Here is a 16713-nt window from a genome sequence, read left to right as displayed (position 1 = left end):
AAGCAAATAAAGGATAATTTAAGTCCCCTGCGGTCGCATATCCGATCTCAGAGCAAATGATTTTTTCCTCTGTGATGAGTTGTAAAGTTGTCTCATTGAAACCTTGACCACATAAAAAACATATATAGTCTCCTTCATTTGCCTCGTATATTAAACCAGGATTCAACGCCTTTAAGGAGTCAATCTGACCGGCTCCATAAGCAAATTCAGCACCATGGTTATCTTTTGGAGACATTTGTTTAGCTGCAACACATGGAACATACAAAATTGTTTATATTAACTTAAAACACACTAAGTTAATTATATACCGACATATTGGTCGATGTGTCAACTACTCATTTATATTACCTGTTGTCATTAGAGTTGAACGAATAACAGCAAGTGACCATGTAGGATAGAATAATTTAATATATGTTGTTGCACGAGACACATGTGGGCAGAACATTGATGTTATTGACATAATATTGAACTTCAAATTTCTATTTTCACCAAGATTTTCAGAAATTGGAGATCTTGTGGGCCAACTAGCTATAATGTCTACCCCAGGAGCAACTAAATTCGGCTACAACATGAAACAAAAAAAGGTTAATAACAAATATCTTGCAATGATATAGATTTATTTAATTTATTGTTCATAAAAAAGGAACCTTAAGAATCTCTAGTGTAGCATTGTTTGGACTCCTTGATGAGAAAGAAGGAACAACAGGTGCCAAAGTATCTAACACCTCATTGCTCTTAAATATGGTTGAAGTTGGACTCCTATAAATTGATTAATATAATAGGCATTAGAAAATTGTGCTGCTCTGTATTATTGATACATTATATACCTTCTTATCTAATATCCACATCAACGAAATCAAATTAGTTTCTTTTTCTTTTGGATGAACATTTCCTTCTTATACAAATATCTTTCACAAAGTTATATACAATTTCAATACTTTGTTACATAGATAGTTTGCATGAACCAACATCAGGGACTGATCTTATGAAACTCAATATTATACCTCAAATTTTCCATGAGCGAGAAAAGTTTGAAGACAATTGTGATCTTTACCCTTGTTAGAATTACCTGCAATAAAAGGGTCCAAGAATAGATTTTTTTTTGGAACATTGGGGAGGCCATGGCCCTCCCTTCTCCCTAGCCGGCGCCGCCACTGATTGTAACTAACTTCCTTAATTGTAGGAGAAGTTTGTTGTGATAGAGCGAAGCTTTGTGTGATCCTTCACTAACAAACTACAAATATCTGTAATAATTTCCTTTGCAAGTTACCGTGAAATTCTCTATTTCTTTCTCATGTTTTATCTTATTTTCTCTCATTTTATATCATCTTCATGTTTACTCAATAGTAGCTACTTGATGTATTGTCGTATGGAGTAATTGAATTTCAATTTAAATATTTTTTTCTTCATATCTTTAATTTAAATATCAACTATGTGAACGATGAAGATTAATCACACTTAACTTAAAAGCTAGAGGTAACTCCATAACATGATAACTTTGTATCTTTTATTTTCTTTTCTATACAAGATAATAAATTCTAACCTATTTATGAATAATTGGTTGGGTCACATGTATACAATTTTTTTTTTCTTCTTAAAACTCGGTATCCGATCCAAGAATCGACTAATTCGAGGGGACCAATCCCACCGCCCACTTGCAAGGGCCCGTTTAAGTCAAATGCATACAAATTACACATGTTTAACACCCCCACATCAAATTAGATATTCTCAAAATAATCCTCTTGCAACAATTACCATATTCATGAAGAAAATATACAATCCAAAAAGTTTATGAAGTTTATGTGACATGTAATTTGACAACAATTAACTTTTCATAATTTTATTAATTCCAAATGCAAGCACGCGCACGCGTGCGTGCGTGCACACACCTCATGCTTTAGAGTTGCTAACTAGTTTTGATAGAGTAATAAAAAATTTCATTGTCATATTGTTAAGTAACTTTTATAATTTTAATTTTTTTAGGGGCAATTTTGGAAATTGAAATTAACGGTCAATTTACAAATTTTGTAAACTTGAGGGGTAAATCTATAATTTCCGAAAAAATTAGGGATTAATTTGCAATTTTTGGAAAGTTATTGTGGTCATTTGAAAATTTTGGAATATGGAGGTCCATTATGCAAAATATGAAAAATTATAAGAATGAAGATATTTGAATTTTTTAGTTTTTAGGTGTCATTTGAAATTCTCTAAATTTAACTTGAAGAAAATACTTCATAATTTCCATCCTTTTAAAAATTCTCAAAATTATCATCCAAACAACGAAATTCACCTAAAAATATTTTAATTCCCTCAAACATTACATTACTTCAAAACATTCCCCATCCAAACACACTCTTATGCTTTTTAAAATATTTTTAATTTCAAGTATCTAGTTTATACTGGCAATTTATTTTATTTAAAAACGAGGAGTGTTAGAAATACACGTGGAATCTATATGAATCTCGTCATTTTATATGCAAACTATTTTTAAAGTGTTGAAGAAAATATTAAAAAGTTTTGTTTCTAACACTTCCCATTCGAGAATATATTTGAATGGTGTTAAATTCATATTCAAATCAATAGAAATTGAGTTACATTGTTTGATTCGGTTTTGACTCGAACATGGAAGAAAAAACAAATTTAATTAACGAAAATTTTATCATCAAAAGTCTGACAATAAACCAGATGTCAAGACTGCAAAAATACAAGACAGAATCTCTTCGATTTATATACAATCTAAATTATTCTTACACCTCTATCTAGTTGGTTTTAAAACTCAAAGTATAACATTTATAAAATCATGTGTTTTGTCGTAATTATGTTAAACTAGTCATAAATTTAAACGTACATTTGGTGATAAGACGCAAATACATGATTTATATAGAGTATTGTTCCCACAAGGATTTTGTTATGAGTACCAATTTCTTTTACTATTTTGAATTACACAATTATTTAAAATATCGTTAATTAATTACATGTGTTTGTCATTGTCAAAAATGAGAAAGTTGTTCGAAACCAATGTTGCCTAAAAATATTTTGATGATAACAAAAATACAAAGATGTTGGAAATTAATTAATAATTCTCTTAATCTTAAGATGTTTCAAGAGTGCCTAACAATTTCCTAAAAAAAAAAAAAGAAGTGTCTCATCTTAATACGGGTGAGGTTTAACATAGGAAAGACTAGTTTTTCCATTATTAAAAAACTTTTTTTTTGACCATTGGATCAACTAAAGAACATAATTTTATCATGGACACTCAATACAAGATTTTTTTTTTCACTCCGTCATGCCTCTCTCACCCATCAACACTTGCAGCAATCTCACTTAACCATTATGAGAACATTCTACCAAGCACCTTCGTATCCATTTCTCTGGTGTTCAAAGACTGAAATTTTTGTTAAAAAAAATTGATTTTTTGCACTAAATCCAAGAAAGTTCATTTTTGCTTGTCTTGCTCAACTCACAATCACCATTACTTTTTTTTCTTAATATACATGCAATTCAACTCAGCAAGAGTTTGTAATGGCTTTAAGGTTCCTCAACAACAACAATCGAGAGAACCGTTTTCATCAATCATCATATATACAAAATTTAATTGGGTTTTTTTAATTTTATTTTACCATGCTTCCTTGGATCTTTTTGGTTTTCTTCTTTATGAATTCTTATTGTTTGTTCTAATATTAGAACTTTGTGGTTGTATTGAATAAAATGAAAGAAAAATTAGTTTATGGGTTCTAATATTGATAAATGAAAAATCTTGAAAGCTTGGGATTTTGTAAGAAACTTAATTGAAAATTTTAAAGATGAATGATTCATTGGAAGAACACTAGAAAATTTGTAATTCCAGCTAATTGGTGAATACAGAGAATTCATAGGAAGATTATTGCAAGAAAGGCCAAAAATCAATATAGCTGGAATGGCTTTGGTAAAGAAATGGGAATTCAAGATGAGTGAGAAAATTGGGATTCATGGGTTGAAGATGATATGAAAGAGAAAATAATATTATGCAGAACATGGTAAAATCAATACTCCTTTATAATCTAATAGTCAGAAAAAAGCTTTCCCATGGTGGAAAAACTAGCCTTTCCCATGCGAAACCTCACCCTTAATACGTTCTATATTATTGATTGTCTTCCAATTTTGAGTCTTCCAAGTGATATGCATTTTCTCCTTTCCCTCAATGACTCGCGCATATAGTTATCCTGAACTGTATCGAAAATATCGGCCACAATTTGGTGACTACTGGCCCATGATTTCCCACATCAAACATGTTTTCATTGAACTCGCAAGAAATCTCACAACTTTTGTTTGTTGTCTCTTTTTCCCTTCTCTATGTTTGCATAGCAAGAATAGTAGGTCATACCTCCTAAACCATTTTCCAGTTTAAAAAAGAAAGAAAGAAGGTCTAAGCTAAAATTAGAAATTTCTAAATCATTGTCGTCATCTACAATTGATTATCAATTAAGATTGGACACTTGCATCGCCTGGATTACTAAGCTCTACAGGTAGTGGCAGATCTCTTCAGGGACCGACAAGGGCCATGACATCCCCCAGGTTTTCCTTATATATTATAGGCTAAAGTGTACTTTTCCACCCTTAACTTTCAAAAACTTGCAATTTTGGTCCTCTAAATACAGAAACTACAATTTTGGCCCCCTAAAATTTAGCCCCATTGCAACTTTAATCCTTTTGGTCAATTTTGACAGGTCAATGCCTACGTGGCGCCACGTGTGTAATTATTGAATTAAAAAAAATAAAAAAATGACTTAATCATTTTCTAAATTAAATAAATTAAAAAAGAAATTGAAAAATTAAAAATATCACAAAAATTGAAACAAAAATAGAAAAGGAAAATAAAAAAGAAGAAAAAAAAAACGTGAGTAGAACAACAACAATTGCAGCACTTCGTTCCATTATCCTTCAATTTATTTCCTTCTTCAATTTCAATTCCAACCCTAATTGCAGCACAACAACACCCTGTTTTCCTTCTTCTTTGCTTCCATTATTCTTCCTCACGATTTCATAGAAGAGTAATACGAAAAAAATTCAGATCTGCAATTCATTCATCCACGTTTCTTCTTCTTTCAAGCAGCTGTCACAAGAGCCGCAAGGTTCATTTCACCGCCCCATCAAACGTCCGTCGTGTGTTGATTAGCGCACCTCTCTCTGGTGACCTTCGTTCAAAGTACATCGTGCGTTCTCTTCCCGTTCGTAAGGAGGATGAAGTTCAGGTTGTGAGAGGAACCTTCAAGGGACGTGAAGGGAAGGTTGTGCAAGTTTATCGCAGGAAATGGGTGATTCATTATGCAAGTTTGCTTCTGAAGACATTATGCTAAATGTTGATTAGTTTAATCATATTATTACTTTTGATTGTATTGTTACTAGAATTTCATTTTGTTGGTGATTTGAATGTTTTGTGGTTTAGATCTTAATTATTTGCAGAATTTTGGGAAGTTAATGTTTTGTTTAAAAAAAAAAAGGGAGATGGTTGTTGGGTTTGATGAAGTTACTGGGTTAAGAAGATGAAGGAGAAGGAGATTGAGGAATGTGAACTGTTGAGAGAAAAAAGGTTTGAAAGAATCATGGAAAGAAGAAGATGAATCACGTTTTTCTCTTTTTTCTTTTCTATATTTTTTATTTTCTCTTTTTTATTACACATGTGGCATGCCATGTAAGCGTTGGCCAAGTCAAAATTGGAAAAAATGACTACTATTACAAAGGGGCTAAAACATAAGGGACTAAATTTATCATTTTGTTTAATAGGGGTCAAAATTGCAACATTTTGAAACTTAAGAGCGGAAAATTGCACTTTAGTCTATATTATATTAGGTGTGTTATATCAATCAGAATTCGGTTGTTGCACTGGAAAGGGGTACTATAAATTACTTGAAGTGTTGAACCCGCGACTTACAAATTGTATTAAAAAACGTTTTTGATGAAAACGAACCCACAATTTCTTGATGCTTTCAAACAATTTATATAACTAGACCGGTTATTAGTTATTGTTACTTCGTGAAACCCTTTTTTTTTTTTTTTTTTTTTGAAACTGCATAATTCAATAAGGGCCCTGCACAAGAAGTGCAAAAGGCAAAGAGGAATACAAATAGGAGCTGGCTAAAACCGGCCACACCACACAAAACATGGGCGCCAAAACTGCTGCCAGGGAGCACAAACCAACACCTTATAACAGCTGAAAAGAAACTAACAGCAAGCCTAAGCAAACAGCAAACTTTCAACGGCCTAACAACTACCAAAACTGAGCGAAAACACACATGAAACCGCAGCAGCAGCAGGCAAACAAGCTCCCCATGCCTAACACCTCCTATTCAAGCATTCTCTTGGGTTCCAACACCACTCGTAAAATAGGCAAGACGCAATCGGCAGCCTAGACAATGACTCGTGAAACCGTTTAATATACATTCCATAGAAGTTTGACACCCCTAACAAATTAACTCAAGATCCGCTAGTGTCTACAAGGTTTTCTGCGTAGGATGGTTAGTGATAAATTTTTTCATTTTATTAGTTATTGCTATTAATGTTTGTTAGTTTAAAGCTTCGTGTTACAATACACCTTCATTGCAACTTTAACCGAAAAAGGTTTTAACTGTAATGTTTATCAATAGAAAGAGATCACAAAATCCCAGCAATAACATTGTGTGAATTTTCAAAAATGTAGTTTGATATAAATAACAAATAAGTATATATTTCATGGTGATGACTCCACAAAGAAAAAAGAAGAAAAGAAAAAACAAGTACATATTTGGTACGAGGGTGGCATTTAGCTTGGACCTGTGTAAGTATTGGTCCATAATGGATCAATATTTATAACTGTTGGATTATATGTGTGCACAATAACATAATGCACCTCACACGTCTAATTATTTCCTTTACTCTTTTCAAACTATTTTCCTGCCTTCTTTTTTATTTCTGTAATTTCAACACTCAATCTTCAATTGTTTTCAATAAAAACCCATCGTTTTCGATCAATATTTAGAATTAATAATTTAACATATCTTTTATACTATAATATTAAAATATTTACTCACAAAAATTTATTTTCATTTACTTAAACATAGCAACGAGAAAGTTTGTTTTATAAAAGATACCAATGAACAGTTAGAGAATGTATTATTTATTATTACTGCTATTATTAGTCTTTTGGAAAGGATAATATGACTATTCTAAAAAAACAATGAAAAAATAAATAATTGATAACGGTAACTAAATTAAACTTTTTCAGGTAACATTAACATGTATTTTTTCTATTTGTAAAAAAAATAAATTATTTTCTCCTTAATTTTTTTTTTGTACGTTTTCGTAAAAATAAAATCAAATAATAATATGCTGTCCAACATTTACCGTAACAAATTCGTAAAAAAAAGTGTAAACACCAACAAAAAAAATTAGTGTAACAAATTTGTCAAGAATTTTTTTTTATCATAAACAATATGTAATATTTTAAATTAAAATAATTATAAAGGGTAAAAATGATTTTTTTTATAAAATGATAAGGGAAGATGGGTTAAATTGAGTGTTTATAGATCATGATAAAATTTTGGGGTTCATCTAATCTAACCGTTGAAAAAATTGGTCCATCTTAGACCAATATTCTCATAGATTCATTTTACAAGGAACATGGTATTAGTAAAAGATAACTTGTTTTGAGTCACATTTTCTTTATTTACTGGGTAATGTAAATGATGATGATGATGGTGAGTAAAAGGTAACACGTTTGGAACTCTATTTTCTGATTGGAAGATTTAAACATCATAGAACAAGCTAATATAACTTTATATAGTTCGGATTGCACACCACACTTAATTTGGTGTTCAACAATTAGGGCATTATGGTTTTACTAAAATAAAATAAAATTGGGCATTATGGTTAGTCATGCATGAAGCGAGTGGTGTTTCAAATAGATCATGTTGGTTCTTTTTTTTTTTTTGTTACAGATATCTTGTTGGTTTAATAACAAGAGATATATGGGAAAAAAAACAAATTTGCAAATGCAATTCTCTAATTGGTTTAATAATTCTTTTTCATTTTGAATCTCTTGGATTCTCTTAAATCGCAGATTTTCCTATTATCATGTCGTGAAAAGTGTATGAGACTATTTTGTAGTAACGAGTAGGAATGTAAAATCTATCTCTAACGACTTAGCCACGGCTAAATAAACAACGGAAACGAATACGTCATATTTTGTCTCTTGGCATATTTTGTCATAGTTTGATGGTGGATATATCAAAATCACGATGATTCTGATTTTTCAAAAACTACACTTTTTTGTAACTTTTACAAAATCACGTTGAATCATCGTAATTCAAACATACCCACCATAATACTATAAACTGTGCTTGACCTAATTATTGGTTTTAGTGGGATCCAACTAGAAAGAAAAACATAAACCAAATAATTCAAATTATTGGATCTAGATTTGTACATGTGAACCCCCAACTTTTGAAAAAGTAGGATCATCATATGTTACTCTATCTTTTCCTAAGATGAGTCACTCTTACTTTTCAAGTCTCTAAATCCGAATAAAGGTCTAAATAATGTAGAGAATTAAAACACTTTAAGATAAGCAAGGAGCAGTGTCACTAGACTCACTACTCACTAGTAACTTCCGATTTTTCCCTCGTGGTTTAACCGTGTACTATTTTCTTTATTACAAGCTGTTTTTGTTTTTGTCTTACCCTCATTATTGTCCTTCATATTCACGGTTGATGGTGGATGAATGTGAAAACATTGACTCTACCAGCATGTGCATAGGTCGTCTGATGTGAACATGCAAACGTCGATTTTCCCATATTCAGAAAGTTCAAATGCTTAAGTTTCTCTCCTTGCCTGCTTGTTATGATAGAATAGCCTATCGTGTCCGATATTGTTTATTTTAGTCTTTAGGTGTTCACCTATCTAGATTGTTCCATCACAATTTTTGAAAGATAAATGATATTTGTACAACTAATTTGTGATAATTTTTGTATAACTTTCTCTCTCATATTCATATGATGGTCTTATCTTCTCTCCTTCTTTTTCTCTCTATTGTTTTTGACCAATAAAGGAAGAAAAATAAGGTTATCACTAAAGTTATCATAAAGTGGATGTACAAATATCATTGCTTTTTTTCAAACACTACTACCAAAATTCATAACACGTTTATATTGGGACCGTTGTATAGGTAAGTGATAAAATATGCATATTAATTTTATCAATGCAGCGAGAAGCACGGTGGATTAATTAATATAATCAAAGATACAAAGCCAAAAAACACACTAGATATCGGTCAGTCAGAGCATAAAACACCAAGTCAATGATTCAACAACTAAAAAGTTAAACGATTTTTAATGAATATTGTAAGTAATTGTTTTTTTTTTTTAGGGAAAACAGAGTTAATTTACATACATTATTTTTTTTACGATGCCAATCAAACAAGCAAAAAGAGAAAACAAAAGAGCAAACTAGACACTAAAAAAAAGTTTCAGCTACGTCATTTCTTAGAAAACTTTGAAGGTCTTTAGGAGGTGAATCATGAAAGGAAAAATCAATATTTGAGGAATCTTTAAGTTTGGTCAAGAAATATGCACATTGATTCTCTTCTCTTAAATATGACAAATAATAAAATTGGTTTGATTTTGTTAAAAAAAAAAATTGGTTTGATCATCGAGCTCCTTTATTTCATATATCAACACTGCGTAAGTATGAAACTTCATTGGGGTCTCATACATTCCTTTTAAGTCTAATTAACTTTTTCGATATCAAACAACACAAAAATAAATATATTTACAAGATTGATTAATTTATTTTAGTAACCTAATGAATAGAATGTTCGAAGTTCGAACTATGGTTTCTACAAATGTCCCTGCCAATTTGAGCTATATTAACACATTGATGAAATTTTTAGTAAATCAATTAGAAACAAAATTAATGAGTAAATTTTATATTATGTGACTTAAATAATTAATACGAATAAAATTTTATATTATGTGACTTAAATGATTGATGAAATTTTTGTTGGAAGAAAAGAAGAAAAATGTAAAAAGGATTACTACAAACAATAAATATGACATTTAATTTTTTTTTTAAATATGATATGTATTGCCACGTACAATTGTGCAGTATAAATAAACTACAGTATTTTTTTGACGTCAGTATAAATAAACGAATTAATATGACTTCTTAGAGGAGACTTTAACCTATGGCTGCATATGGTCAAGGTCAACAATAAAAAAATAAAGAAGACGTGCTAATATAATATGCGATATTAAATGTAAAAATAAACACATATGACACATCACTGTGGTGGGTATACTACTATAAATGTCATGGACAACGATACCTGTAGCTGTAGTTAACATTTTCACACACACTTTGGGTCAAGTCAACAACAACAACAAACTATATGGATCACAAGAGAGGTAAAGAGAGGTGTGGTTTGGATTGGACTATTGGTTATACTTATATCACTATGTAATCGGCTATTGTTCTGTTTTTAATTGGTAATTTTTGTATTTTTTTTAGACTTAATTGCATGTTTGATCTTTTATGTTTATTTTAGTTTTTTAAGTTGGTCCCTTATATTTTAAAAGTTTTAAGTGGGTCTCTTACATTTTAAAAGTTTCAAGTCGGTCCAAAATATTACTCACGTTAGAATAAATTAGTCCCTTCAGTCATTTAACGTTTAAAGATTCAGGTTGACAATATGGGTGATGAAACTTATTTTAATTAGAAAATCAGTTTTAAAACATTTTTTTAGTTTTTTTGTTTTATTAAACTCAATATCATGTCGCGGAAGAGATTAACTTATTTCAATGTCAGTAATGTTTTGGACTAACATGAAACTTTGAAAACGTAAAGAACCAACTTAAAACTTTTAAAACATAAGGGATCAACTTAAAAACTAAAATAAACATAATGGATCAAACATGCAATTAAATCTATTTTTTTTATACTTTTTAATCTCTTTTTGCCACCCCTTGTTTTTAAAAGGGACGTTTTTTAATTTTTACCTCTTAAAAAAGCAATCTTAGATGACGTTAAGTTGCAGTAGACAAGTAGTGCAAAATTAAAATTGAAATATAACGACAAAATGTCGTTATTATTATTTTGCTATGCAAATAGAGAAGAAGAATAAAATTTAAAACACGTATACATCATACATAAACATACAAAACTATTTATCATCATATATAAAATATCTCAAATTCATGATTGAGAATATGCATAATATTAGAGCTGTCATTAGCCAGGACAAAAACTAATTTGATAGACCAATTAAAAGTCGTGAAATTTTCTTTTGGTAAAGAAAATTTTCGTGATAAATAACACTGCTACAAAAAGTGGCCAAATGGAGTAGGTCCATTTTGTGGTATCTGTATTTAAAAGTCTTGAGTCAATTCCCTTATACTTTGGTAATACTTGAGTCAATCTTCCATGTGCTTTTATAATTTTTTGGTTCATTTATCTTTATTCCCATCACCTATTATCAAATTGCACCTATATTTTGTGTTTACAATTTTTTTTCATCTTTGTAATGTTGTGCTCATAAATTTTTTAATACCTTGAAAAAAAACAAAACATAACATATGAACTGAAACATTTTTCTATTAAGAACCAAAAAATAGTAACATGTCCTTAGATTCTCTCAAGTCGTTTTAATTTTAACAAAGCATTTAGTTTAGATTAAAGTACGTATTAATTATTAAAATGGTCAGAAAATAAAACAAAACGACAATCCCCCAAAAAAGAAGTAAACGTCAACAGACCTACAGAAACAAGTTCCCCACCCCCATGATATTTATTTATTTATCAACTTTTTTTCTCCTTTCTTCTGACTACATGACTAGACGTAAATGGTGATTTTCCTTTCTCTATTTACACCCTTCACTCTTCAGTGTTGAAGGTCTCAACGCAAAAACCCTCCAAATTAAGAAATTAACAACGATGGCAGACCCAACAACTTTCATAGCAACATGGTTCACACCTTCTTCTATTTTCATCATTGTAAACCTTGTCATAGGTACCATAGCTCTAGCTTCTCGCTTCAATGGTCCACCCAAAAACGACCAAATCCAACAACCTCAACTCAATCGTTCACCTTCACTTCTCAACCGTATCAGGTCCTTTAACCTCCGTCACTACAACCAAGAACCATCATTTGTTGCACAACCCGAGCCAGAGCTAGAGTCAGAGTCCGAGTCCGAGTTCACTCACCCTCAACTCGTTCGAAAACCTTCTTTGTTAGAGAGAGTTATGTCCTTCAATCTCAACAAACACGAACCACAATATCCACAGACACATTACGTTCAACCCGAGTCTGAGTCTGACTCAACTAAGCCTCAACTCGTTAGAAAACCGTCTCTTTTACAACGAGTCATGTCCTTCAATCTCAACAAAAACGTACCAGCACAACCGGAAGCTGAAAACCCATCTCTGAACCAGGTAAAGAGCAAGGTGGAGATGAAGAAATCAGCGAGCGAGAAAACGTTTGAACGGGGGGAAGAAGATGAAGAAACGGTGGAGAGAAGAAGGCCAGCGACGGCAGCGGCGAGGAGTGAAACGACAACGTGTAAAGAAGATGAAGCTGTTGATGCAAAAGCTGATGATTTCATAAACAGGTTTAAGAAGCAACTCCGGTTGCAGAGGCTTGATTCTTTTATGCGTTACAGAAACACAGCCAGATGAGGAATTTCTTGACAACAGAAACAAACTCTTTGAAAAAACACAGCCATATAATAATGTATTTTGAGTTTGTGTGTTTTGGTAGTTTAGACTTTAGAGTATTGTTATTATTGTTGCTGTTGTCACAAAAAAGAAAACCTGGAAAAATTACTGCGTGTGTTTATATGTTTGAATAATCATATAGCTGCGTCAAGTCTTACCCAACCTTTTCTACGTGTCATGAGGATGAGATTTTATCTAGGTTTTTTTTTTTTTTTTTTTTATGTTAATTTGACCAAGAATTAATCCACAACCCACTTGGGATTCTTCCACATCATTTGTTTTAATAGAACTTATTAATAAGTTATCCCCGTGAGCTTAGCTCAGTTGGTAGGATGTTGCATATTATATGTAGGAGCAGGGGTTTGAACACCGGATGCTCCACTTCTCCACAATTAAATTGTACGAGCTCTAACCACTAGGTTATTTGACAAAAAAAAAAAAAAAAACTCATTAACAAATTATATTTGATGAGATTGTACTGCATTTTTAACGGTGCAACTTCATAATTGGTCCATCGTGGAGCAATGCGTAAAATATGTCAACGACAACCGACATTGTCTTTTGATAGTAAAAATTAGGCTGCATTGAAATTTGGTTCATTAAGAAATTATGATAACTCTTGTCCACATCATTTATGATAGATGATTTAAGGTTGCATTTGAGAAGCACGCAAGAGTTAACGGGGCACTCACAACATCTAATAATAACATAGGTTTAGATTGAAAACGAAATAAACTGAACTGGTAGTCTGGTACACTACTAGGTATAGAACTATAATTAAATATTAATTATTTAACCAGTGTGAAAACAGGACAGTTAAATTATGTTGTAATAATTGTAAGAAACTTCCAACTGGCAGTCATAATCAAACCTGCAGTTGGTAAAAGCAATTTTAAGTTCAACATGCTAAACACCAAACCGTACCAAAGTCTATTAGAGCCAGTAGTTAAATTAAATTTCTTGCATATAGGTCTAATTATCTTTGTGTTATATATATATATATATACAGAAAATTTCACGTTAATGGAAGACAAGCGGGCTACAAACTACGCCGCTAAACGTTTTTAGATAGCAAAACTAATCCTCGTAAAATTACACATAAGTCCAATTCTAAATTCTAACCGCCTTAAAAGTAGTTTCGGTAAGTTTTCCTTCGCTTAGCTGATTTCCATTGCCTAATTAAATGTGAAACACCCTCCTTCACCGTAGCCTTCCTTCCTTCCTTAAAATTCCAGAGTTCAAGTATTGAGTATCTTCCACTAGGATTGTACTCATTTAACTCCTTTAGAGCTGTAACTACTGCATCATGCACCTTATCCCCGAATTCATCCTTTAAACTTTTCAGTTTTTCATCTTCTCCGTCTAAAATTTCCTGTGCCATATATTAACATATATTAGATCATGGTACATGCTGTTCATATCATGGAAAGAAACATGCCAAATAATTACTAAGAAATGATGCATCATAGTTTTAGGGGGGAAATATATCCAAAACAGTGCTTATTTATACAACAAGTTGAACTGAAGTCACTGTCACATGTGCCAGTAGTAAAATCAACCTCTAAAATAGAGACTATACTTACAAAATGTATTATTATGGACGACGGTACTGTTGAAATTTAATAAGAACCAAACTTAAGATCTCGTGATTTTGTAGCGAATTAAAACATATTTAACTCAAGATATTAACTTTAACTTAACTAACATAATTTTGGAAGTCATTGTACCTTGGATTTCCCTTCTTTATCAACTACAATTTTGAAGGGATGCCAACTTGGATCTTTAAGACATTCATCCCACTTTGAGCACCACTCGACTGCTTTCAATTGCACTTCCTCAGAAACTTTATTCCTAGCTTTTTTCCTAGGCCTTGCTTTCCCATTCACCTCATCAGAAAACTTCCTCTTAGCTGCTTCCAAAAATGGCTCAGTATCAAGGTTACCCATCCTTTTCACAGAAATTATGGTTCGAGGTTTCTTTGGGCAGCCAATCCACTGTGAATAAAGAATGCAGATTGCTTGAAGAAAACAAACAATGAAATCATGGGAGCAAAAGCAACAGCAACACACTATCCTGTTTTTGTAAAAGATCAGTTACAAGAAGACATTTCTAAACTTGATTTTCAGACCATTAGATGAGTTGATGGGCAAAAAGACATATTGACATCATTATAATTATAATAATAATAATAACATTTAAATGCTGAGAAAAATACATACACTTATTAACTTTTTTCGGGCATCTTGCAACTCGTCATTAGTTTTGCGCTCCTGGACAACAAGTGTTCGTTGAAGATCATCCATGTCTTGAAGGCCCTCTTCTTTTTCCTGCAGCTCCATTTCGATTGCCTCCAGTTTTTTCTTTACCTCGAAAGCTTCTCTCAACTGTTCAATTTCCAATTCCAATGCTTGTTTTGCATCAAGACCTCTCTGTAGGTCATGGATTTTCTTGTGAAGTTTCTCCTTTTCTTTCTGCAACATCCAACCAAAAGAGTCCACTACAAGAAATGGTGGATTTTCCTAGAAAACTTTCCTACGAAATTTCCTAGAAAGCGTTTTCCTACGAATTAGCGACGAAATTTTCGTCGGAAAGCAACTTTCAGTAAAAAACAGTACTATAGACAGAAAAGTGGAGCACGTGGCAGCTTGTAAATGGCTGACTTTACCTAGGAATAATTTCGTAGGAAAGCGGCGGCCCCCACATGCAGAAAAGGGTGTGTGGAAGCATGTGATTGGCCTAATTTACCTAGGAATAATTTCCTAGGAAAGCTGCGGCCCCCACATGCAGAAAAAGGGTGTGTGGAATCATGTGATTGGCCTACTTTACCGAGGAATATTTTCGTAGGAAAGCTGCGACCCCACATGCACACAGCCGTTGGATAAAGGGTGTGTGTATGGTTTTGATTGGTGGAATTTACCTACGAAAATTTCGTCGGAAAACACGAGACCCACATGCTAACTAGCAGTTTGTTACCGTTGCAGCATTTGTGTATATAAATATACAACACTCTATTTTCTTCTTTACAATCTTCATTCTATTCTCATTCAAATTTTTTTAATATCACTCAAATTTTATTCTCCATCATTTTATTATCATTATTTCTCATTCAAATTTTTTTAATATCACTCAAATTTTATTCTCTATAATATTATCATCATTGTTGAAGTTTCTAACAAAGGTAATTATTGATATTTTCTTATAATTGATTTCAATTTTACATGTGTTTGAATTTATAAATATTTAATATCGTTATATTTTAAAATAAGTTACATTTTTTTTATAGTTATGTTGGTTCTGATCCATTTTGAGGTTGGTGTTGTTGTTCGTTGCTGTTGATTTTGCTGCCTCCGCTTAGTTCGTCGACTTATTAGTTGAGTTTGGTACATTTCTAACTATTGCTACAATGGTATTAGTACTAAATATTAATTATTAGAAAAATAGTTACTAAAATTATTATATTGTAATTAATAAAAACGTTAGCGGGATTTTTCTATAAAAAAAATGTTAGTTGGATTAACTTCTTTAAAAAAATATTTAGTGGGATTAAATTAAATTTCAACTTATTAGTGTTAGAGAGAGTATAATGAAAAAAGTGTTTGCTTGTAGAAAAACTTGTAGTTTAGTTAAAAATGTTTACTTTTAAAAATGTGTGTATTTATATATATTGTTAATTTAGTTATTAAAATATGTTGCATTATTTTTTATAGTTTCCTTGTTTTCGATCCATTTTAAAGTTGGTGTTGCTGCTGGCTGGTTGTTGCTTTTTTTTTTTGGATCTACTTGTTCATTGGCTTGTTATTTGAGGTTAGTATCTTTTATTTATTTAAAATTTATTCAATGGATTAGTATTAAAAATATTAGATATTAGAAACATAGTTAGTAAAATTAAATTGTAGTAAATATGTTATTTAGATCAAATTTGTTTTACGTAAAATAAATGTAGCTAGTAAAAATGTTACCGTAGTTCTTTAAAAAAAAGTTAAGTTAGTAAAG

The 16713-nt window shown here is 31.5% G+C and overlaps 2 protein-coding genes across 2 annotated transcripts; one reads left to right on the top strand and one right to left on the bottom strand.

The window, feature by feature from the left end:
- Positions 1–11793: 11793 nt before the first annotated feature.
- On the top strand, positions 11794–12918 carry LOC25494233 (pathogen-associated molecular patterns-induced protein A70). The gene has a single exon (XM_013603033.2). The coding sequence runs from the start codon at positions 11941–11943 to the stop codon at positions 12679–12681; it is 741 nt and encodes a 246-aa protein (XP_013458487.1). The 5' UTR covers positions 11794–11940; the 3' UTR covers positions 12682–12918.
- An 857-nt stretch (positions 12919–13775) lies between these two features.
- Positions 13776–14793, bottom strand: LOC25494232 (factor of DNA methylation 3). The gene is made up of 2 exons (XM_013603032.3): positions 14448–14793; positions 13776–14092 (listed from the first exon to the last, which is right to left on the bottom strand). The coding sequence occupies exons 1-2, from the start codon at positions 14664–14666 to the stop codon at positions 13847–13849; spliced, it is 465 nt and encodes a 154-aa protein (XP_013458486.2). The 5' UTR covers positions 14667–14793; the 3' UTR covers positions 13776–13846.
- Positions 14794–16713: the final 1920 nt, after the last annotated feature.

This window comes from Medicago truncatula, chromosome 4 (genome assembly GCF_003473485.1).
Source record: "Medicago truncatula cultivar Jemalong A17 chromosome 4, MtrunA17r5.0-ANR, whole genome shotgun sequence".
Classification (NCBI taxonomy): Eukaryota; Viridiplantae; Streptophyta; class Magnoliopsida; order Fabales; family Fabaceae; genus Medicago; species Medicago truncatula.
This window is presented reverse-complemented; position numbering and strand designations above follow the sequence as displayed.